At 41.4% G+C, this 26,073-nt stretch overlaps 1 protein-coding gene across 4 annotated transcripts in view; it reads right to left on the bottom strand.

Moving 5' to 3' along the window:
* Positions 1-22,782, bottom strand: part of LOC138853990 (BTB/POZ domain-containing protein 6-B-like) — a 22,915-nt gene extending 133 nt beyond the window's left edge. The window contains exons 1-6 of one of the 4 annotated variants that reach the window (XM_070094240.1): positions 22,625-22,782; positions 12,895-13,040; positions 7,144-7,377; positions 2,201-2,296; positions 1,180-1,313; positions 1-749 (exon numbers count right to left, since the gene is read on the bottom strand). The exon at positions 1-749 is cut by the window's left edge and continues 133 nt beyond it. In XM_070094240.1, the coding sequence (XP_069950341.1) occupies positions 23-749; positions 1,180-1,313; positions 2,201-2,296; positions 7,144-7,377; positions 12,895-13,035 (1,332 nt within the window). In that variant the 5' untranslated portion in view covers positions 13,036-13,040; positions 22,625-22,782 and the 3' untranslated portion in view covers positions 1-22. Of the gene's footprint in view, positions 750-1,179; positions 1,314-2,200; positions 2,297-7,143; positions 7,378-12,877; positions 13,041-22,624 lie in introns of those variants that run through there. The other 3 variants (XM_070094242.1, XM_070094243.1, XM_070094241.1) reach the window with 3 other exon arrangements.
* Between the last annotated feature and the right edge of the window lie 3,291 nt (positions 22,783-26,073).

Here is a 26,073-nt window from a genome sequence, read left to right as displayed (position 1 = left end):
TTGAAAGAGATCAATTTGGTTCCTATACAGCGTACCAGTAATATGAAACAGGACCGTCATTGTAAGTGAAGGATTTTCCTTCCTCTATATCGTTCTCGCTGTCTAAAATTGCAGGTGCTTCTCCGAAAATGGTAACGGTGACTACACAGACACGACCGTGGTACAATATAATGGGTTTCGTAAGCCTCATGGAAGACTTGCACCAGATCACTGTCAGGATCTCTTCTCCCTTCTCGTTCAGAAGGTCTACCACTATGGAACACTCTGGCAGATCGCTGTAGATGACTTTTTTAAGCTGTAAACAGTTAAATGACCTGAAACGAGTTACTCTAACGTGTTCATGGTGTTCGTTGATAAGTGTAAGAGATCGAGAAACTCGTAGTTTTGGGGCATCCAGGGGCACGATCCCTGGGTGAATGCGCTTATTTTCGTTAGGAAACTCTCCGCACCACCGACTTACGGGGTTTGTTTCCGGATCCTCCGAGGGTACTATATATATGTGAAATCTGTGAATCTGTTTATTTTCAGCCGTTAACGTCTCATGATATTCATCCGGATCGATCTTCTCCTTAATGAGAGCCAAGATGTCTGTCTTCTCGTCGTAAGTCAAGATGTCAGAAGGAAGTACAAACAGCTGCAATTGGTATATCTCCATGGCGTTGTAATTGACGTAAGGAAGGAATTCTTTGATCAAACAACGCAGCTCCTTACAAGAGACAACGTCTCCATTTTCTGTCTGACTGCGGCCCCTGTGGAAGTGATAAACAAAACATTATTAAGCTGATGCGCTGAACCCATATGGTTCATGGAACTCATAGGGAAAATGAGGTATTCAAGTTTGATACGAGGAAGTAAAGGACACCTCCATCACGGCAAGCATTGTTAGTGGGAAAAGAAAACGTAATCCGGACTTCCAGGACTACTTGGCATACAAATCCTTCACTACATATCCGTAATACTTACAAGGTACTTACAAGGAACTTACAAGGTAGTGTATTATTTAAAATATAATCTATGTAGAAGAATGTATATGGAAGGAAATGGTATGCGTGAACGACCTGCCGTCCCGCTGATCAGGGCCCATCACGCTCACAATACCACGAACATTATAACTTATTTGCTGTGTATATCATTCATACGATTAATCGAATGTTACTGACAAATCGGGCGAGGACTCACCAGACCAGGAGACCACGAAACACAACTGCGTCTATGTAACGCTCTGGTCTCTTAACCAGATGACGGAGAGCAGCTAAACTAAGTCTCCCGAACTTAGTATCGGTCCACATGCTTTCTTTTGACCTACGTAGGTACTGTAATAAACAATAGAATTAGACTGAATACTGAATACTGCGCTGGGAACTAAACTGCGGTCCTTTTATGTACTTAGCTTAGTATTCATTACGACTTATCATGGGTTTATCGATTGAATTCGACTTACTGCCTAGCATACATAGGCTCGTAGACCCTCTGATCATTACACTAAGTTACATGAAAGAGTTATTTAACTACTGATACAGATTAACTATTTTCTTGTTTCAAACTAACAACGTTTTGACCCATAGATAAATATCTCCTCCTTTATAAGTAAAATACCTACCCCTGAGTAGTTAGACGAATTTTTTTTTTTTTTAAATATTTCGACAAAATATTAGTTATATCAATTCCTCGAAGAAAGAGCCCTTCACCAGCGAAATCTTAACGTTGTGAAAATGCTATGTAATCCTAAATCCAACAAAATTAGTTGAACTCTTACTTCAGTAATGTAAGGGATGTAAAGAGAGAGAATAAGCTAAGAAAAGTTTGAACGTTAAGGATTTTCTCATGGCCAAGGATCCTCAAAATACTGTCAAAGGGAAATTTGTCATAAACTGTTTAATGTAGAAAATTTTCTCATTGATAACACATTCATACGAGGTGTTGTTAGCCACAAGATGTGGCTAACCCAAAAAAAATCACTTTAAATTTTTTGGGTTATCCTTGATTCTCTACACATATGCTGCTATGTATGATAAATCTATGTAACTGTATTTGTGTATACCCGAATAAACATACTTACCAACCATACGAGATACTGACCATACATAATACCAGGCGTAGGCATGTATACGCGATGATACTGACCATACACAACACCAGGCGTAGGCATGTATACACTGTTACTGCACTAACAGGTGTGCCCGTCATAAGTGTTACTAACCATGCAACACCGGCTGAGAAGTTCCTTAACGTCGAGCAACGCCGCAACGTTGTACACGTCGTAGACGTTTTCGTCAGTGAGTCTCGTACCCACGAACTGTGTAAAACAAAATAATGGCACTTTCAGAATAAACGTTATGCAATACAGTCGCAAACAGGCGATCTTAGCAATTCAGACCCAGGAGGGAAATCTTTACCTCTAGATCTTTCGGACTCTCGTGCGTCGTCAGGAGCTATGTAATGTTGCGAGACAGCAAAATATAGGAAATCCTGAGGGAAAGCATCAATGGCAGCCCATGACAGTGTCATAGGCTGCCACTGATACCTTCTGCCTTGCCTCAGAGAATTTCCCATCTTATCTGTTGCTCTCTTGCAACACTGAATAGCTTCTGACGACGCACGAGAGTGCGAAAGAGCTAAAGATTTCCCTCATGTGTCTTGTGCAATAAACATATTTAGGAAGAAGTGCTAAACCCACAGGGGTCATGCAGCGCCTGTGGAGTGGGAGAAAGTCATGTTTGATCTGAGGAAGAGGGAGAGTAGCTACGGTCATTTAGATCAGGATCCCATCACTAAGGTTAGAAGACTGTCAGCACTGCTCTTGCGACAGGTCAAGACGAGGAGAAGTCGCAGGAGGCGTAGAATTAGGGGGGATATGAACGAGGTGTATAAATGGAAAACAGGAATAAATAAAGGGGATGTAAATAGTTTGCTGAAAATTTCCAGCCAAGACAGGACTCGCAGCAATGGCTTCAAGTTGGAAAAATTCAGATTCAGAAAGGATGTAGGAAAGCACTGGTTTGGTAATAGAGTTGTGGATGAGTGGAACAAGCTCCCGAGTACAGTTATTGAGGCTGAAACGTTGTGTAGTTTTAAAAATAGGTTAGATAAATACATGAGTGGGTGTGGGTGGGTGAGAGTTGGACCTGACTAGCTTGTGCTGCTGGGTCTGGTACAGTACTCCATCCTTGAGTGGGGATGACCAGACTGGGTGGGTCATTGGGATAATCCGGGGGGTGGGTCATTGGTCTAATCCGAGGGGGGGGACATGGACCTGCTCTGCATGGGTCAGTAGGCCTGTTGCAGTGTTCCTTCTTTATGTTCTTATGTTCTTAAATGCTGTTACTAAAAATGTTATATGTGCAGAGCTTCATGTCGTATATTAAGCTCTATCTGCGCTCCAGTTACCTGAATCCCTTCAACCCCCTTTCTCCTCCCACCTCTCAGGCGCTGTGTATTCCCTACTGGTTAACGACGACTCGGAGTCCCTGTAATAATAAAACTACACAGAGCAAAATGCTGTCCCAATAAAAACTTTTACAAAGTATCTTTTCACTGCCAGAAGTGTGCCTGCCGAAACTCATTACAAACTTATTAAGGTCCAGCCCTGGTTATTTTTTTTTTTTTACCTCTTCCTTCCTCTAGTATCGGGAAGTGGATATACATTTCGGCTAATTTGAGTAAGATGGGTACAGTTGTTCCTGTCAATTTTGTGAAGGCATTTTGAATGGATTTAAGGAAATATAATGCATGCAGATAATGTGGCTATAACTAATTATATCCATATATCTATAATATACCCATTGCTGATGTTATGAATGAAAAGAAGTTGGATGTCCTGGCCCTAAGCGAAACAAAGCTGAAGGGGGTAGGAGAGTTTCAGTGGGGGGAAATAAATGGGATTAAATCTGGAGTATCTGAGAGAGTTAGAGCAAAGGAAGGGGTAGCAGTAATGTTAAATGATCAGTTATGGAAGGAGAAAAGAGAATATGAATGTGTAAATTCAAGAATTATGTGGATTAAAGTAAAGGTTGGATGCGAGAAGTGGGTCATAATAAGCGTGTATGCACCTGGAGAAGAGAGGAATGCAGAGGAGAGAGAGAGATTTTGGGAGATGTTAAGTGAATGTATAGGAGCCTTTGAACCAAGTGAGAGAGTAATTGTGGTAGGGGACTTGAATGCTAAAGTAGGAGAAACTTTTAGAGAGGGTGTGGTAGGTAAGTTTGGGGTGCCAGGTGTAAATGATAATGGGAGCCCTTTGATTGAACTTTGTATAGAAAGGGGTTTAGTTATAGGTAATACATATTTTAAGAAAAAGAGGATAAATAAGTATACACGATATGATGTAGGGCGAAATGACAGTAGTTTGTTGGATTATGTATTGGTAGATAAAAGACTGTTGAGTAGACTTCAGGATGTACATGTTTATAGAGGGGCCACAGATATATCAGATCACTTTCTAGTTGTAGCTACACTGAGAGTAAAAGGTAGATGGGATACAAGGAGAATAGAAGCATCAGGGAAGAGAGAGGTGAAGGTTTATAAACTAAAAGAGGAGGCAGTTAGGGTAAGATATAAACAGCTATTGGAGGATAGATGGGCTAATGAGAGCATAGGCAATGGGGTCGAAGAGGTATGGGGTAGGTTTAAAAATGTAGTGTTAGAGTGTTCAGCAGAAGTTTGTGGTTACAGGAAAGTGGGTGCAGGAGGGAAGAGGAGCGATTGGTGGAATGATGATGTAAAGAGAGTAGTAAGGGAGAAAAAGTTAGCATATGAGAAGTTTTTACAAAGTAGAAGTGATGCAAGGAGGGAAGAGTATATGGAGAAAAAGAGAGAAGTTAAGAGAGTGGTGAAGCAATGTAAAAAGAGAGCAAATGAGAGAGTGGGTGAGATGTTATCAACAAATTTTGTTGAAAATAAGAAAAAGTTTTGGAGTGAGATTAACAAGTTAAGAAAGCCTAGAGAACAAATGGATTTGTCAGTTAAAAATAGGAGAGGAGAGTTATTAAATGGAGAGGTAGAGGTATTGGGAAGATGGAAGGAATATTTTGAGGAATTGTTAAATGTTGATGAAGATAGGGAAGCTGTGATTTCGTGTATAGGGCAAGGAGGAATAACATCTTGTAGGAGTGAGGAAGAGCCAGTTGTGAGTGTGGGGGAAGTTCGTGAGGCAGTAGGTAAAATGAAAGGGGGTAAGGCAGCCGGGATTGATGGGATAAAGATAGAAATGTTAAAAGCAGGTGGGGATATAGTTTTGGAGTGGTTGGTGCAATTATTTAATAAATGTATGGAAGAGGGTAAGGTACCTAGGGATTGGCAGAGAGCATGCATAGTTCCTTTGTATAAAGGCAAAGGGGATAAAAGAGAGTGCAAAAATTATAGGGGGATAAGTCTGTTGAGTGTACCTGGTAAAGTGTATGGTAGAGTTATAATTGAAAGAATTAAGAGTAAGACGGAGAATAGGATAGCAGATGAACAAGGAGGCTTTAGGAAAGGTAGGGGGTGTGTGGACCAGGTGTTTACAGTGAAACATATAAGTGAACAGTATTTAGATAAGGCTAAAGAGGTCTTTGTGGCATTTATGGATTTGGAAAAGGCGTATGACAGGGTGGATAGGGGGGCAATGTGGCAGATGTTGCAAGTGTATGGTGTAGGAGGTAGGTTACTGAAAGCAGTGAAGAGTTTTTACGAGGATAGTGAGGCTCAAGTTAGAGTATGTAGGAAAGAGGGAAATTTTTTCCCAGTAAAAGTAGGCCTTAGACAAGGATGTGTGATGTCACCGTGGTTGTTTAATATATTTATAAATATTTAAAATCCAGCTGACTTGAAAAGCACTTCGCGATGTTTAGTAACATTCACTAAAATTATTATTTTTGTCCAATAGGCGCATGGAAATGTTTATTTGGATGATAAATTAAAAATGCCATGGTTGTTGAGGTGTGATGTAGGGGAGGTGTGTTATACCTCCCTCCCCCGGCTGATCAGTCGAATTTTTGAACTCCGTTCCAGAAGGCTACCAGGCAGAACCCAGCTTGCACATTTACAGCATCTAGACCCCAATATACCCGCACTAGATTCATTATATATTATTCATTATACATTAGCTAGATTCATAATACAAGAACCTTAACCTCTGGGTTGTCTTACAAAGTTCCCCAATCCAAGAAACATGTTTATTTAATTTGATTTACTGGACCCTATTTGTAAATATTTTCTCGAATGAGGCCGTTAATTATCTAAATGTATCAATTAGTTTAGTTTACCGTTTCTGTATTGTATATTATTATTATTATAATCAAAAAGAAGCGCTAAGCCTCTGTACTGTATAGAATAATCAATACAACAAAGTTACAACAGATCCAAAGCAACGCAGTTATCTTTAAACAAAATTATTTTCAAACTAGACTTGTAATACTCAGTCTGTTTCCATGTTCAGAATTATGACATCATGTTATACGTGATTGTTGCTTTTATTTAAGCACTGTCATCAGTTACTAGTATATTTAATTCAATGTGGCTTTCAAGTTGCTTTGCAAGACATGTATTTGGGGATCGATATCTTGCCCCAAAATTGTTATAGGTAATTGTTATGCACCTAATTATTTTTCCTGGTTAAGTGGAGATTATCATTCTATTGTTAAATTAAGTACAAAATGCGACACAACTGATTTAGGTGATTTTTTCAAATTATCAAATATTTATTATTGATCTCGTATATTCAATACATGTATCGACAAGTGCTTAACTTTATTTCGTATATATATCATTTATCTAAATTAATTGTGAAGGTTCCGTCTGTACAACCGACTTGCCCTTCAAAAAAATTTTAAGGCCAGTTGAAGACAGTCTAGAGCAATAATTGATGGGACATACCCAGTAACTGGGTGGTCAGATTATAAAAAAAGAAGCGCTATACCGAAAAGGGTCATACAGCGCCGCTGGGTGGTCAGAGAAGCTCGTCCTCCGAAACAGTAATTGTATAGATCGTGAGATTATGAAGGGGGGAGGTTCAGAAGGGCCCCTTGACCTTTGAACCTGTATCAGATTTAGGGGCAATAAGTAATACTCCTCAAAAAGGCTTTACTTTGAACCGACAGAGACCTAGAATCCCCCACAATGCCTTTTGGATCCAACTCGTAAGATGGCATAAAGAGCTTTACTTACTTGAATGCAGGCTATAGCGAGGGGATATACGAGATATTTGTCTGCCATTATGAGTACTTCAAGTGCCACTTCGACGCTGCTGAAGGATATCCTGCCAGTATAGACGTAAGTCAGAAGCCACATGAAGGCCTCTGGCGAATCCTCCGGCAGACACACAATTTCATTATCTACCAACGAGCCAAAAAAAATGGCATGGAACACCGGAGAATTCAGCGCCAAGAAGAGAGAGTGAACCTACAAATGGCAAAATATATTATTCACGAGAAAGGTAGATAGGTAGGTTTACAATTTGACAAGTACGACTAGATCGTTCAACACTTGGAAACATAATAAATATCACACAAGACCGTCTAAGGTTAAATCAATAATGAACAATGAATAAAATAAATACCATCACAAAATAAATACCATCACAAATTAAAATAACCAATATTAGTTAAAATTTCTATCGATCCCTGGTATTATTATAAAAACCACAACATAAGAAAAGGCTTGAGTCATGGGAAGTTATAACGTGTTCCACACATCAGCTGTGGAAGCTATATAGAAGGAATCTGGAGCACCTGAAAAGTCAGCACTTACGCGCGCACCCGATCCTCAACTGCCCGATTGCCGCAAAGTAACGATTCCTGCTGAGTTCAGAGGAAGCGCTCAATACCTATAAGAACGTAAGAAAAATAAAAGAGCGAAGGAACACTGCAGCAGGCCTACTGGCCCATGCGAGGCAGATCCAAGTCTCCTACCGGCTTAAGCCAATGCACCCAACCCAGTCAGGTCAGGTCACATTGACTTAAGGGAGGAACACGGCAACCGACCTGGTAGCAAAAGCTATCAGGTCCAACACACACCCACCCACATCCACTCTATATTCATCCAACCTATTTTTAAGGCTACACAACGTTCTGGCCTCTATCACTGTACTTGGGAGTTTGTTCCACTCATCCACAACTCTATTACCAAACCAGTACTTTCCTACATCCTTCCTGAATCTGAATTTTTCCAACTTAAAACCATTGCTGCGAGTCCTGTCTAGGCTAGATATTTTCAGCACACTATTTACACCCCCCTTTATTTATTCCTGTCTTCAATTTATACACCTCAATCATATCCCCCATAATTCTACGTCTTTCTAGAGAGTGCAGATTCATGGCCCTTAGTCTATCCTCATAGGGATTGTTTCTGATACATGGGATCAACTTTGTCATCCTCCTTTGTACATTTTCCAGAGCATTTATATCCATTCTGTAATACGGTGACCAAAACTGTGCAGCATAATCTAAATGAGGCTTAGCCAAGGATGTAGAGTTGAAGAACAACCTGAGGACTCCTGTTATTTATGCTTCTTGATATGAAGCCAAGAATTCTGTTAGCTTTATTGCGAACACTTATGCACTGTTGTCTTGGTTTCAGATTACTGCTAACCAGAACTCCTAAATCTTTTTCGCAATCCGTAATATTAAGATTTACATTATTTAGTTTATATGTGGCATGGTTATTGTACTGTCCAACATAGAGCACATGGAGAATGGGAGGCAATCAAGTTTGATCCAGTTACTTGAGTTAAGACCCCTTCACAGGCATCAAAGTACCCCTTTCAATAAGGAGACGAACAAAAATACTATTTCACGAATTGGTAATGGAAAGAGTCGTATTAAATGTACTAACAGTAAACCAAACCATACCACGGGCGGGGACAGAACCCGCGATCAGAGAGTCTCAGAACTCCAGACAGTCGCGTTAGCCACTGGACCAGCTAACCACAATAAGATACGAATCTTATTGTGGCTAGCTGGTCCAGTGGCTAACGCGACGGTCTGGAGTTTTGAGACTGATCGCGGGTTCTATCCCCGCCCGTGGTATGGTTTGCTTGCAATCGTGTCATTACGATTTCGTGAGTCAAGTACTAACAGTAAATGTGGAAGCTGTGGTGTGCGTTTCACTACAGGAAGACGGGTAAGACCCCAGGAATGGACGTGTCCGTAGAATTTTAAATTTCACTTTGGCCAGAGATACAAGACACGTGGGTCTGCTTATACAACAGGATGCTGGCTTATGATCGTCCGAGTCACACGTGTGGAGTGATTCTGATGCCAGTCTTCCACACGATCCGGTGACTGTGCTGGTGACTGGCGCTCCATTTCTCTTGTGAGAATATTACACGCTTTTGGCAAAGGTTATGATCAATCTGCTTCAACTGTTTCTACCTGAAGGCGCTGTTAAATCGTTACCTTGGTACTGTCAGATATGAATTGTGCTGCTGTGAACTGACGTTGACTTTGGAGTGGCAACATGACTCTAGAAGGGGGGCTATTATCCTGTGATTTGATGTGTTTTGTTAAAATAGGCAGATGGTCGCACATATCTCAGCCAATAATTATCCATTAATACTGTTTTAAGCTAAGGCATAATCTAGCTAACACTGTTTAGTGACCTTGTTGGTTTAGAAAGACACGTAAGCAAACACTGACATATTTATTAGAAAACGTTTCGGTCCTGGGACCTTGATCACTTCTAACATACAGAGGTAGAAAGACATTATATATATAGGCGGAGAGTGAGGTGTGACGCACGTGACCTGAGGAATGTCATAAGAACATAAGAATGGAGGAACACTGTAGAAGGCCTACTGGCCCATGCGAGCAGGTCCTTATCAAAACAACTTGTCGGTTTTTCAAACCATTCATCACAACCTCTACCTATGATGAGGACGGGTAGACGATGAAATAATGTGACTCCTGTGTTGTTAGGATGGTGCTGCTTAAGTATCATGTATGCCAATGTTTTTGAAATTTTGTAGTTTCCAGTGTTGCCTTCTATAGTGTCGGTGACGGCGATTAGTGAGGCTTCTAGGCACCGTCGGCGTCTGAGGTCTGGTTCGGTGAGAACGAGTTGTGCCTCATTCCAGTTCATCAAATGCCCCGTGGAGTCTCTGTGGAGGACACAGGCGTACCTTACATCGTCTCTGTTAGAGGCATTTTGATGCTCATTCAGGCGGACTGCAAGATCTCTGCCTGTCTCGCCTACATATTTCTTGGGACATAACCCACAGGGGATAGTGTAGACGCCTGCTGTAGAAGTTAGAGGTGTGGGGCTGCGTTTCGTAGTGAGGTCTTTGATAGATGATGTGTTTATGGTGGAAACGTTGATGTTACTCATAGCAAGTGCCCGGCGAATATTCGTGGCAACATCACCACATGGGAGTACTATGAACTGCTTAGGGGGCTGTTCCATGGGCGGTTTGTTGAGGATAGCTTGTGCCTTGAGTCTGCAATCTCGGATGAAGAAAGATGGGAACTGAAGACGTGTAAAGGCTTGTGTTATGTAAGTGCATTCTTCTTCTAGAAAACAAGGGCTGGAGATGCGAAGAGCTCTCAAGAAGAAGCCAATGAGGACTCCTCTCTTATTGCGGGTGTCTTGGTGTGAATAAAAGTGTATAAGATCGTCGCACTTACATAACACAAGCCTTTACACGTCTTCAGTTCCCATCTTTCTTCATCCGAGATTGCAGACTCAAGGCACAAGCTATCCTCAACAAACCGCCCATTTGTAGATGAATGGTTCAGAGAACCGACATGTTGATAAATTAGACACATGTGCAACTCTTGGGTATCTTTATTGAGGAAACGTTTCGCCACACAGTGGCTTCATCAGTCCGTACAAAGGAGAATCTTGAAGAACAGGAGGAGAATGAGGTAATCAGTCCCTCAACCTTGAGTCGATGTGGTCAGTCCATCAATCTTGAATAGAATACGGCATACGTGCTGAGAAGGAGCTTATAAACCGTTGGCAGGAGAGGTGCAGCAGTCATAGGTCTGAAAGTTAAGACACATGTGCAACATCTGGATATCTTTATTGTAGTAGACGTTTCGCCATCCAGTGGCTTTATCAATACAGATTCTAGGACATAATAGGAAGACAGTAGAACTATATACAAAAGATGAGGTAATCAGTCCCTCGGCCTTGCAGTTAGTGTTCACAGCATCGTGGTGGAGGAGAGTCTCCTCCACCACGATGCTGTGAACACTAACTGCAAGGCCGAGGGACTGATTACCTCATCTTTTGTATATAGTTCTACTGTCTTCCTATTATGTCCTAGAATCTGTATTGATAAAGCCACTGGATGGCGAAACGTCTACTACAATAAAGATATCCAGATGTTGCACATGTGTCTTAACTTTCATATTGTCGGTATTTTATACCTTTCTTTGCACAGTCATAGGTCGTGTAACATTTGTTCAATGTTGAAGTAGGTCGTGCCCAAGAATTAGGCAAGCGAAGAATTCCCAAGTATTAAGATCCCAAGAAGTTGCAGTGTCTGACAGGTTTGTCAGGTTTGGGCACGACCTACTTCCACATTGAACAAATGTAACACCACCTATGACTGCTGCACCTCTCCTACCATACGGTATATAAGCTGCTTCTCCGCTCATATGCCGTATTCTATTCAAGATTGATGGACTGAACACATCGACTCTAGGTTGAGGGACTGATTACCTCATTCTCCTCCTGTTCTTCAAGTTTCTCCTACGTATGGACTGATGAAGCCACTGTGTGGCGAAACGTTTCCTCAATAAAGATACCCAAGAGTTGCACACGTGTTTAATTTATCATCATGCTGCTGGGTAAAGGGATCTATGTGTCAGTGATGCTGTGTTGTGAGGTGTGAATGAGGCTGTGAAGATAGTCTCAAAAAGTGTGTATAAACAAATTGGCAGGGCTGTGGAATGTTGGACAGCAGACTAATTACCTGTGTAAGGTATACTAGTGTTGTGTTGGACGTGTACTGCGTACACTGCCTTCCTCCTATGTGTAATTTGAGTTCCCTTTTTTAAATAAAGCTGTCATTTCCCCTTTTTTTTGGCGCTAATTTAAGAACTATCATATTGCCTATTATCAAAGCTCAGCTTTATGGTACCCCCCCCCCCCCAGAATACCACTCACAACATTGAGCTAACACCTAAGTATTTATTTACTACTGGTGAGCAGGAATACCCGCGAGAGAAGGCTTCGCAAGTCTTAACCCGCCCAGGATTGAATTAGTCATTCGGTTGTGATCCGTATTACAGAATGGATATAAATTCTCTGGAAAATGTACAAAGGAGAATGACAAAGTTGATCCCATGTATCAGAAACCTTCCCTATGAGGATAGACTGAAGGCCCTGAAACTGCACTCTCTAGAAAGACGTAGAATTAGGGGGGATATTATTGAGGTGTATAAATGGAAGACAGGAATAAATAAAGGGGATGTAAATAGTGTGCTGAAAATATCTAGCCTAGACAGGACTCGCAGCAATGGTTTTAAGTTGGAAAAATTCAGATTCAGGAAGGATATAGGAAAGTACTGGTTTGGTAATAGAGTTGTGGATGAGTGGAACAAACTCCCAAGTACCGTTATAGAGGCCAGAACGTTGTGTAGCTTTAAAAATAGGTTGGATAAATACATGAGTAGATGTGGGTGGGTGTGAGTTAGACCTGATAGCTTGTGCTACCAGGTCGGTTGCCGTGTTCCTCCCTTAAGTCAATGTGACCTGACCTGACTAGGTTGGGTGCATTGGCTTAAGCCGGTAGGAGACTTGGACCTGCCTCGCATGGGCCAGTAGGCCTTCTGCAGTGTTCCTTCGTTCTTATGTTCTTATGTTCTTAATTTAGCCTCCCACCTTTAAACACAAATCCCTTCGTTTTGCAATATTATAGTCAGATATCGTAGAGTGAAAAGGGTCAACATTTACTAACATTCATAACACTAGCACCTTAATGGAGGAGTTGTCTGAGAAGTGAATGGTGTGGTTAGAGAGGCAGGACTCGTGGACGAGAGTCCTGATATGTGCAGCACACTCCATCAGGTTCTGCTGCCACCGTTCTTGCAGAACTTGAGGGACGTTACCAGCCATCACTACTGTAAGAAAGACGATCGAAAACTTACATTTACTATTTAGAGTGGTAATAATCAATAAATCTAAGCACTTTATTTTTTGGTAATGGACACATTTGCAATATTCACTGGGCGTTGACCCCCCATGACCCGGGGTCATCTCCCCCGCGGCCCGGTCTGAAACCAGGCTTCGTGGTGGATCAGGGTCTTATCAACCAGGTTGTTACTGCTGGCCGCACGCAAACTGACGTACGAACCACAGCCCGGCTGGTCAGGTACTGACTTTAGGTGCCTGGAGAAAAGGTATAAAGAAAGGCAAGGATCATAAAGGCCGGGAAAAATGTGAATCAGTAAGCCTGCTGCAGTGCTCCTTCCTAGGAAAAGTCATATGAAGACCTTCGCCAACATCGAAAGTCTTCCCTGCGTTTCCGCAGGTCTTAGTTATATGATGACCCACAGCTGGAGCTTTTGATCATCTGGCCGAGACCTTTCGCTGGCTTACTGATTCGCCTATTTAAAAATTATGGTTATGACTATAATCATTTCACATCTCCTTGAAGGGAAGGTGAACATGCGAACCCAAGGAAAACTGTATGCTATGATGGAGCACTGCAGCAAGCCTACCGGTCCATGCTAGTCACGTCCAAGTCACCTACTGACCTTAGTCAAGTCCATGCTACATCCACTTAAGAAAGGAAGGAAGGAGGAATGAATCAGACCTGGTACCCCAAGCCAGTCAGGTCTAACTCACACCAACTCATCCACAACCATATTACCAAACCAATCTTCACTAAATCTGATTTTTTCCAACTTTAACCCATTGCTGAGAGTCCTGTCTCGGTTAGGCACTTTTAGCACGTTATTTACATCACCTTTATTTATTCCTGTTTTCCATCTACATACCTCAATCAATCATATCCTTCCTAATTCTAAACATTTCTAGAGTGCAGATTCAGGGCCCTCACTCTATCCTTGTAGGGAAGATTTCTGATACATGGGATCAACTTTGTACGTTTTCCATTGCATTTATATCATTCTGTAATACGGTGACCAGAACTGTGCAGCTTAGTCTAAATGAGTCCTAACCAACGAAAAATAGAGTTAAAGACTCCTTTTTTTTTATACTTATTCATATGAAGCCAAGAATTCTATTCGCTTTACTGCGAACACTTACGCACTGTTAGTTTTGGGTTTAGATTACTGCTAACCAGAAATTTTAACTCTTTCACAGTGATATTAAGATCTACATTATTTAGTATATACGTGTCATGGTTATTTTCCTTTCCTTTGCATCTATTTACATCAAAATGCATCTACCACTTCACCGACCGCTGCATCATAGGAGGAGAATTTTTTTCCTGGATAGAGGCATGGTTGACAAATAGGCAGCAGAGAGTTTGCATAAATGGGGAGAAATCAGAGTGGGGAAGCGTCACGAGCGGTGTTCCACAGGGGTCAGTGTTGGGCCCCCTGCTGTTCACAATCTACATAAACGATGGAAATAAATGGTATAAAATACCGACACAATGGAAATATAAACACACATGCAGTATAAAGTGATCCTTTATTGACTACGTTTCGCCCACACAGTAGGCTTTTTCAAGTTTCTTGAAGCTGGGAATATTTACTTGTGATGAATGGTTTGAAAAACCGACAAGTTGAAGATTGAGACACTTATGCAGCATATGGAAATCTTTATTCAGGAAACGTTTCGCCACACAGTGGCTTCATCAGTCCAATACAAAGAGGAAGGCGTAAGGAGAGGAGGAGAATGAGGTAATCAGTCCCTCAACCTGGAGTCGATGTGTTCAGTCCATCAATCTTGTAGAATGTACTTGTCGTGGCATCCTGAGGATGTGCTTCCACATCCACCCCTCAAGGGAGGTTCCCTGGTCTAGGGAATGGGATCTGTGCTCCAGTTCCCCGATTGCCTTCCATCCCCCACAGGCGCTGTATAATCCCCATGTAAATAATAAAAATAACAATTTCCACATCCAGTTATTGTGTATTGGATGTGGAAATTATCATTCGTTTCCTCCATTATCTTCAGACGTACATGAAATTAGTAATATTAGTAGACTTGTTGGTTCTTTAATCCGATAAGTCTGATTCCGTGTAATCTTTAACTCTAAATATCTTCAAATTTGATGGTATGATAGTCTGCAACTAATAGATACACATTCAGTGAGAAGCCACGGAATATTTTCAATCTTTCCATAACAGCGCAGTTGTAAATTAACGAGTTACATTGTCATAGGAGCGTGATTACTTGATTTGAATAGACTGATGCAGTGGTCGGAGAAGTGGCAGATGCAGTTTAATATAGACAACTGCAAAGTTCTAAATGTTGGACAGGACAATAACCATGCCACATATAAAGTAAATAATGTAGATCTTAATATTACGGATTGCGAAAAAGATTTAGGAGTTCTGGTTAGCAGTGATCTGAAACCAAGACAACAGTGCATAAGTGTTCACAATAAAGCTAATAGAATCCTTGGCTTCATATCAAGAAGCATAAATAATAGGAGTCCTCAGGTTGTTCTTCAACTCTATACATCCTTGGTTAGGCCTCATTTAGATTATGCTGCACAGTTTTGGTCACCGTATTACAGAATGGATATAAATTCTCTGGAAAATGTACAAAGGAGGATGACAAAGTTGATCCTATGTATCAGAAACCTTCCCTATGAGGATAGACTAAGGGCCCTGAATCTGCACTCTCTAGAAAGACGTAGAATTAGGGGGAATATGATTGAGGTGAGAGTAAGACACATGTGCAACATCTGGGTATCTTTATTGTAGACGTTTCGCCATCCAGTGGCTTTATCAATACAAATTCTAGGACATAACTTGAAGACAGTAGAACTATGTACAGAAGATGAGGTAATCAGTCCCTCAACCTAGGAGTAGGTGCGAACAACACCCTAGTCGTGGAGATTCTGAAGCAGAAGAAAGAATCCTGGCGCTTATATAGTAACGTCAGGTGTAGCAGACGAGAGCATATTCACTGGTAGGCGGGATTCCCCAGTGGAAGTAGGTCCTTCCCAAAGAGATGGGTTAGTTGTAGTAGTAGTTGTCGAAGTCGTGAAGGTTATGTACATGTCCTCAGAATTAAGATTCCATGATGTTGCAGTGTCTGACAAGTTGTGTACGAATGGTATATAATACCGACAAGATGAGAGTAAGACACATGTGCAACATCTGGGTATCTTTATTGTAGACGTTTCGCCATCCAGTGGCTTTATCAATACAAATTCTAGGACATAACTTGAAGACAGTAGAACTATGTACAGAAGATGAGGTAATCAGTCCCTCAACCTAGGAGTAGGTGCGAACAACACCATAGTCGTGGAGATTCTGAAGCAGAAGAAAGAATCCTGGCGCTTATATAGTAATGTCAGGTGTAGCAGACGAGAGCATATTCACTGGTAGGCGGGATTCCCCAGTGGAAGTAGGTCCTTCCCAAAGAGATGGGTTAGTTGTAGTAGTAGTTGTCGAAGTCGTGAAGGTTATGTACATGTCCTCAGAATTAAGATTCCATGATGTTGCAGTGTCTGACAAGTTGTGTACGAATGGTATATAATACCGACAAGATGAGAGTAAGACACATGTGCAACATCTGGGTATCTTTATTGTAGACGTTTCGCCATCCAGTGGCTTTATCAATACAAATTCTAGGACATAACTTGAAGACAGTAGAACTATGTACAGAAGATGAGGTAATCAGTCCCTCAACCTAGGAGTAGGTGCGAACAGCACCCTAGTCGTGGAGATTCTGAAGCAGAAGAAAGAATCCTGGCGCTTATATAGTAACGTCAGGTGTAGCAGACGAGGGCATATTCACTGGTAGGCGGGATTCCCCAGTGGAAGTAGGTCCTTCCCAAAGAGATGGGTTAGTTGTAGTAGTAGTTGTCGAAGTCGTGAAGGTTATGTACATGTCCTCAGAATTAAGATTCCATGATGTTGCAGTGTCTGACAAGTTGTGTACGAATGGTATATAATACCGACAAGATGAGAGTAAGACACATGTGCAACATCTGGGTATCTTTATTGTAGACGTTTCGCCATCCAGTGGCTTTATCAATACAAATTCTAGGACATAACTTGAAGACAGTAGAACTATGTACAGAAGATGAGGTAATCAGTCCCTCAACCTAGGAGTAGGTGCGAACAGCACCCTAGTCGTGGAGATTCTGAAGCAGAAGAAAGAATCCTGGCGCTTATATAGTAACGTCAGGTGTAGCAGACGAGGGCATATTCACTGGTAGGCGGGATTCCCCAGTGGAAGTAGGTCCTTCCCAAAGAGATGGGTTAGTTGTAGTAGTAGTTGTCGAAGTCGTGAAGGTTATGTACATGTCCTCAGAATTAAGATTCCATGATGTTGCAGTGTCTGACAAGTTGTGTACGAATGGTATATAATACCGACAAGATGAGAGTAAGACACATGTGCAACATCTGGGTATCTTTATTGTAGACGTTTCGCCATCCAGTGGCTTTATCAATACAAATTCTAGGACATAACTTGAAGACAGTAGAACTATGTACAGAAGATGAGGTAATCAGTCCCTCAACCTAGGAGTAGGTGCGAACAGCACCATAGTCGTGGAGATTCTGAAGCAGAAGAAAGAATCCTGGCGCTTATATAGTAACGTCAGGTGTAGCAGACGAGGGCATATTCACTGGTAGGCGGGATTCCCCAGTGGAAGTAGGTCCTTCCCAAAGAGATGGGTTAGTTGTAGTAGTAGTTGTCGAAGTCGTGAAGGTTATGTACATGTCCTCAGAATTAAGATTCCATGATGTTGCAGTGTCTGACAAGTTGTGTACGAATGGTATATAATACCGACAAGATGAGAGTAAGACACATGTGCAACATCTGGGTATCTTTATTGTAGACGTTTCGCCATCCAGTGGCTTTATCAATACAAATTCTAGGACATAACTTGAAGACAGTAGAACTATGTACAGAAGATGAGGTAATCAGTCCCTCAACCTAGGAGTAGGTGCGAACAGCACCATAGTCGTGGAGATTCTGAAGCAGAAGAAAGAATCCTGGCGCTTATATAGTAACGTCAGGTGTAGCAGACGAGGGCATATTCACTGGTAGGCGGGATTCCCCAGTGGAAGTAGGTCCTTCCCAAAGAGATGGGTTAGTTGTAGTAGTAGTTGTCGAAGTCGTGAAGGTTATGTACATGTCCTCAGAATTAAGATTCCATGATGTTGCAGTGTCTGACAAGTTGTGTACGAATGGTATATAATACCGACAAGATGAGAGTAAGACACATGTGCAACATCTGGGTATCTTTATTGTAGACGTTTCGCCATCCAGTGGCTTTATCAATACAAATTCTAGGACATAACTTGAAGACAGTAGAACTATGTACAGAAGATGAGGTAATCAGTCCCTCAACCTAGGAGTAGGTGCGAACAGCACCCTAGTCGTGGAGATTCTGAAGCAGAAGAAAGAATCCTGGCGCTTATATAGTAACGTCAGGTGTAGCAGACGAGGGCATATTCACTGGTAGGCGGGATTCCCCAGTGGAAGTAGGTCCTTCCCAAAGAGATGGGTTAGTTGTAGTAGTAGTTGTCGAAGTCGTGAAGGTTATGTACATGTCCTCAGAATTATGTACATGTCCTCAGAATTCATGTCCTAGAATTCAAGTTATGTCCTAGAATTTGTATTGATAAAGCCACTGGATGGCGAAACGTCTACAATAAAGATACCCAGATGTTGCACATGTGTCTTACTCTCATCTTGTCGGTATTATATACCATTCGTACACAACTTGTCAGACACTGCAACATCATGGAATCTTAATTCTGAGGACATGTACATAACCTTCACGACTTCGACAACTACTACTACAACTAACCCATCTCTTTGGGAAGGACCTACTTCCACTGGGGAATCCCGCCTACCAGTGAATATGCCCTCGTCTGCTACACCTGACGTTACTATATAAGCGCCAGGATTCTTTCTTCTGCTTCAGAATCTCCACGACTAGGGTGCTGTTCGCACCTACTCCTAGGTTGAGGGACTGATTACCTCATCTTCTGTACATAGTTCTACTGTCTTCAAGTTATGTCCTAGAATTTGTATTGATAAAGCCACTGGATGGCGAAACGTCTACAATAAAGATACCCAGATGTTGCACATGTGTCTTACTCTCATCTTGTCGGTATTATATACCATTCGTACACAACTTGTCAGACACTGCAACATCATGGAATCTTAATTCTGAGGACATGTACATAACCTTCACGACTTCGACAACTACTACTACAACTAACCCATCTCTTTGGGAAGGACCTACTTCCACTGGGGAATCCCGCCTACCAGTGAATATGCCCTCGTCTGCTACACCTGACGTTACTATATAAGCGCCAGGATTCTTTCTTCTGCTTCAGAATCTCCACGACTAGGGTGCTGTTCGCACCTACTCCTAGGTTGAGGGACTGATTACCTCATCTTCTGTACATAGTTCTACTGTCTTCAAGTTATGTCCTAGAATTTGTATTGATAAAGCCACTGGATGGCGAAACGTCTACAATAAAGATACCCAGATGTTGCACATGTGTCTTACTCTCATCTTGTCGGTATTATATACCATTCGTACACAACTTGTCAGACACTGCAACATCATGGAATCTTAATTCTGAGGACATGTACATAACCTTCACGACTTCGACAACTACTACTACAACTAACCCATCTCTTTGGGAAGGACCTACTTCCACTGGGGAATCCCGCCTACCAGTGAATATGCCCTCGTCTGCTACACCTGACGTTACTATATAAGCGCCAGGATTCTTTCTTCTGCTTCAGAATCTCCACGACTAGGGTGCTGTTCGCACCTACTCCTAGGTTGAGGGACTGATTACCTCATCTTCTGTACATAGTTCTACTGTCTTCAAGTTATGTCCTAGAATTTGTATTGATAAAGCCACTGGATGGCGAAACGTCTACAATAAAGATACCCAGATGTTGCACATGTGTCTTACTCTCATCTTGTCGGTATTATATACCATTCGTACACAACTTGTCAGACACTGCAACATCATGGAATCTTAATTCTGAGGACATGTACATAACCTTCACGACTTCGACAACTACTACTACAACTAACCCATCTCTTTGGGAAGGACCTACTTCCACTGGGGAATCCCGCCTACCAGTGAATATGCCCTCGTCTGCTACACCTGACGTTACTATATAAGCGCCAGGATTCTTTCTTCTGCTTCAGAATCTCCACGACTAGGGTGCTGTTCGCACCTACTCCTAGGTTGAGGGACTGATTACCTCATCTTCTGTACATAGTTCTACTGTCTTCAAGTTATGTCCTAGAATTTGTATTGATAAAGCCACTGGATGGCGAAACGTCTACAATAAAGATACCCAGATGTTGCACATGTGTCTTACTCTCATCTTGTCGGTATTATATACCATTCGTACACAACTTGTCAGACACTGCAACATCATGGAATCTTAATTCTGAGGACATGTACATAACCTTCACGACTTCGACAACTACTACTACAACTAACCCATCTCTTTGGGAAGGACCTACTTCCACTGGGGAATCCCGCCTACCAGTGAATATGCCCTCGTCTGCTACACCTGACGTTACTATATAAGCGCCAGGATTCTTTCTTCTGCTTCAGAATCTCCACGACTAGGGTGCTGTTCGCACCTACTCCTAGGTTGAGGGACTGATTACCTCATCTTCTGTACATAGTTCTACTGTCTTCAAGTTATGTCCTAGAATTTGTATTGATAAAGCCACTGGATGGCGAAACGTCTACAATAAAGATACCCAGATGTTGCACATGTGTCTTACTCTCATCTTGTCGGTATTATATACCATTCGTCCACATCGATGTGTTCAGTCCATCAATCTTGATGGACTGAACACATCGACTCCAGGTTGAGGGACTGATTACCTCATTCTCCTCCTCTCCTTACGCCTTCCTCTTTGTATTGGACTGATGAAGCCACTGCGTGGCGAAACGTTTCCTGAATAAAGATTCCCATATGCTGCATAAGTGTCTCAATCTTCAACTGATAGCTTGTGCTACCAGGTCGGTTGCCGTATTCCTCCCTTAAGTCAATGTGACCTGACCTGACTAGGTTGGGTGCATTGGCTTAAGCCGGTAGGAGACTTGGACCTGCCTCGCATGGGCCAGTAGGCCTTCTGCAGTGTTCCTTCGTTCTTATGTTCTTATGTTCTTATCAGTCTATTCAGATCTTCCTTCAGCACTCGTGTCCTCGGTAGAATTAATTTGACGGCCTATTTTGGTGTCGACAGACTTTGCTTATGTCGCTATTTATTCCCTCATCTATGTCGTTTATGTGAACTGTGAACAAGGGGTCCAACACTGACACCAGTGGAACACCGCTTGTGGCACGTCCTCACTCCGATTTCTCCCCGTCTATGCAAAATCTCTGTTGACTGTCAATAACCTCCAATGTTGAACTCTGTCAAAAGCCTGACACAAAGCCTTACACAATATCATATTCATTACCATGATCTACCTCCTCTTGATGCTGGTGATGGCTTCAATCTAAATAATTGGCGCTACCCTCTCTCCTGATCAAAGACCCACTGCGAGTGTCAAGTAATCACGCTCCTATGACAATGTAACTCGTTAATTTACAACTGCGCTGTTATGGAAAGATTGAAAATATTCCGTGGCTTCTCACTGAATGTGTATCTATTAGTTGCAGACTATCATACCATCAAATTTGAAGATATTTAGAGTTAAAGATTACACGGAATCAGACTTATCGGATTAAAGAACCAACAAGTCTACTAATATTACTAATTCCATGTACGTCTGAAGATAATGGAGAAAACGAATGATAATTTCCACATCCAATACACAATAACTGGATGTGGAAATTGTTATTTTTATTATTTACATGGGGATTATACAGCGCCTGTGGGGGATGGAAGGCAATCGGGGAACTGGAGCACAGATCCCATTCCCTAGACCAGGGAACCTCCCTTGAGGGGTGGATGTGGAAGCACATCCTCAGGATGCCACGACAAGTAAATATTCCCAGCTTCAAGAAACTGAACAATGGAGTATATCACAGTATGTATACCAGACTATTTTCAGGAATATTCGCACCACGTTGCCTTAAATGTCACTTATGTATCCTAAGCATTCGTATAAACTGTCAGGGTGGAATGAGCGAGCCGTAAGTAACAGTGAGTGAGACGCAAGTAACAGTGAGTGAGACGCAAGTAACAGTGAGTGAGACGCAAGTAACAGTGAGTGAGCTGCAAGTCAAGCCTATCTCTAACGACCTATTTCTGAAGGCAGCAATAAAAAAAAACCAAGGTCCAAACAAAAAAAAAAAAGGGTCAAGATGTTTACATTTTACTATGCCGGAAGCAAGAGGCTAGTAACTCTTCCTGCATAAATAACTTGTTCCTCAATTTTCGGGTTACAATGCAAAAGTGGGATACAATCTTTGTGTTAAAAAAAAATTACATTTTACGTAGGTTTATTAGGTTTAAAGCCTATCAATCAGATAGTAACCGTGCATGAAACTCTTGGTGTATTCACCAATATATGACAACATCTAACAGAAATATGCTTACTAGTTCAGGTGCTGAGGGACCCGTTACCCGGAGGTAGAGACGCTGTCAAAAGTGTTGGGTTGAAGGTCGAGACAGTTTGAGGAGCCGTATAAACACTTCTGTTGGAATTCCGGGTTCAGGTACTTACCGAAACCTCGACCCAAGCAGTCAACACTGACTGGAAACTGCTTCTTGCTATTATCAGCGTAAATAATCATGATGAGCCACTGTGTACCTTTCTTCAGGGCCTAATCAGAAATTTCATATAATAATTTGTAATAATCTATTTCATGAAGGTAGCAAAATATGCTACTGATAAACTAAAACAGTTGCACAGTCTTTCATAGGTTTAAGTTGCACAAAATAAAACTAAACCTGTGAACGAGCAAAACACTGAAATCTAAATTTGTGTACACCAGACGGCAAGGTTATGCTCCGAGAGGTGTATGTTTCTGTTGATATATACCGAACTTGAACATCAAAATGGTATACAATACCACCTAACAACCGACAGGTTGGCAATATAAACACAAATGCAGTATAATGTGATCCTTTATTGACTACGTTTCGCCCACACAGTGGGCTTTTTCAAGTCACAAACTTGACTTGAAAAAGCCCACTGTGTGGGCGAAACGTAGTCAATAAAGGATCACATTATACTGCATTTGTGTTTATATTGCCATTGTGTCGGTATTTTATACCATTTATTTTCAACCGACAGGTTGTTAGGTAAGACACAGGAACTGATCTTCTCCAGGCCGAGGGACTGACAACCTCAAATTCTACGACTATAAGGGTGATGGACTGATTACATCGTCTTCACATCTCTACTGTTCCTGTCTACTTTCTGTATTCGACTGAAGAAGCCTACTGTGTAGGCGAAACGTTTCGGAATAAAGTTGTCTAACTGTTGCATATGTGTCTTACCTAACATACCGAACTTACTTTGCTTTCTGTTCTAGGAATTGAAGCATTATTAACTTATAATGAACTGGTTACATGCAACCGTATAGATACTTTGTGTAGTCAATAGGCTCAAAACTCAATTAACCAATCATCCAGAGGATAGGCTTATCTTACATTTAAACAACATTATCAGGAATATCTTTTTACGTAGATAGTGTATTAAATTATTTTATCTTGAAGCTTTAAGTGAAGGACTTTTTAATAAAGGAGGAACACTGCAGAAGACCTACCGGGACATACTTGGCAGCTACTTGTCAAACTCAAACCCACGAAGTCTAAAGGTCACGTCCTCCGCACAGAATACTGCACCTATCCTCCCTTTCTTTGGATCAAGACCCTTGTGGCAACAATTTGCATTAGAACTGACAAGTTCTAATATGATAAATAATATGATAAGTAATATGATAAATAGACAGAATTTTGGAATAATTTATAAAAGTAATTATAACTGTTTCTCAGAACGAAGTTATAAAGGTCATTCTTCCAGTTAGTTTACTGATTATTTTTCTCTCGGATCAAAGATAGTAATTGGCTTACATACTCAGTTGCTTACATGTTATCTATGGAAGTAAATGGTATAAAATACCGACACAATGGAAAAATAAACACAAAAGCAGTATAATGTAATCCTTTATTGACAACGTTTCGCCCACACAGTGAGCTTCATCAAGTGTTTATTTTTCCATACATATTATTTATATTGATTCACTGAAAAAGTTGTTTATATAATAATGCCAATAATACATGACTTCCCTTCGTAATGTGTTCCTATAAGTAAGTCTGAAGTTGGTTTAGAAAGACACGTAAGCAAACACTATGACATATTAGAAAACGTTTCGGTCCTGGGACCTTGATCACATGATACTTAAGCAGCACCAACCCAGCAACACAGGAGTCACATGATTTCATCGTCTACCCGTTCTCATCATAGGTAGAGGTTGTTTTGATAAGGACCTGCCTCGCATGGGCCAGCAGGCCTTCTACAGTGTTCCTCCATTCTTATGTTCTTATGACATTCCTCAGGTCACGTGCGTCACACCTCACTCTCCGCCTATATATATAAGAACATAAGAACATAAGAACGAAGGAACACTGCAGAAGGCCTACTGGCCCATGCGAGGCAGGTCCAAGTCTCCTACCGGCTTAAGCCAATGCACCCAACCTAGTCAGGTCAGGTCACATTGACTTAAGGGAGGAACACGGCAACCGACCTGGTAGCACAAGCTATCAGGTCTAACTCACACCCACCCACATCTACTCATGTATTTATTGTTTCACACTATGGAACAATGCTCTTCTCCAGACTGAGGGACTGACCACCTCAAAACTTTAAGGGTGATGGACTGATTACATCGTCTTCAAGTATCTTCTGCTTCTATCAACTTTTCTGTACTTGTTGAAAAAGACACTTATGTACAGTTCAGGACATTTATTAAAGGAAACGTATCGCCACGAGTGGCTTCTTCAGTCTGAAGAAGCCACTCGTGGCGATACGTTTCCTTTAATAAATGTCCTGAACTGTACATAAGTGTCTTTTTCCACATCTTGTCGGTATCACCATACCATTTCCTCTTTTCTGTACTTGACTGAAGAAGCCTACTGTGTAGGCGAAACGTTTCATAATAAAGATACCTAACTGTTGCATATGTGTCTTACCTAACAACCTGTCGGTATTTTATACCATTTTAATGTTCAATCATGTATTTATCCAACCTATTTTTAAAGCTACACAACGTTCTGGCCTCTATAACGGTACTTGGGAGTTTGTTCCACTCATCCACAACTCTATTACCAAACCAGTACTTTCCTATATCCTTCCTGAATCTTAATTTTTCCAAGTTAAAACCATTGCTGCGAGTCCTGTCTAGGCTAGATATTTTCAGCACACTATTTACATCCCCTTTATTTATGATAGATAAAAACACATTATTTCAGTATGATATTTATTATGTTAATCCACAATATACCAGTAATACATGACTATAATAAAGTTGGTAGAATTACCGACAATATGTAAAGTAAAAGGACACAAGTGCAACTAATGTGACATTTATTGTGGCAACGTTTCGCTCTCCAGGAGCTTTATCAAGCCATTACAAACAATACATGGACACAGAGGGTATATAAAGGCTCAGAGTGAGGTGAATACTAGTGAGGTACCATTTCGATGTTCACTACTACTACTACTACCACTAGTGAACATCGAAATGGTACCTCACTAGTATTCACCTCACTCTGAGCCTTTATATACCCTCTGTGTCCATGTATTGTTTGTAATGGCTTGATAAAGCTCCTGGAGAGCGAAACGTTGCCACAATAAATGTCACATTAGTTGCACTTGTGTCCTTTTACTTTACATACAATACATGACTAGCCAATCAGCATTCCTAACATTATCCTCTTCTCGTTTTCGGTGTCATGATCTCGGTGGAAAATGTTTAACCTGTTTTGTACATAAAAACACATTATTTTAGAAAGACAGTTATTATGTTACTCTAAAACGT

Source organism: Cherax quadricarinatus, chromosome 45 (genome assembly GCF_038502225.1).
Source record: "Cherax quadricarinatus isolate ZL_2023a chromosome 45, ASM3850222v1, whole genome shotgun sequence".
Classification (NCBI taxonomy): domain Eukaryota; kingdom Metazoa; phylum Arthropoda; class Malacostraca; order Decapoda; family Parastacidae; genus Cherax; species Cherax quadricarinatus.
The sequence above is the reverse complement of the archived record's forward strand: the minus strand, read 5'-3'. Positions and strand labels throughout refer to the sequence as shown.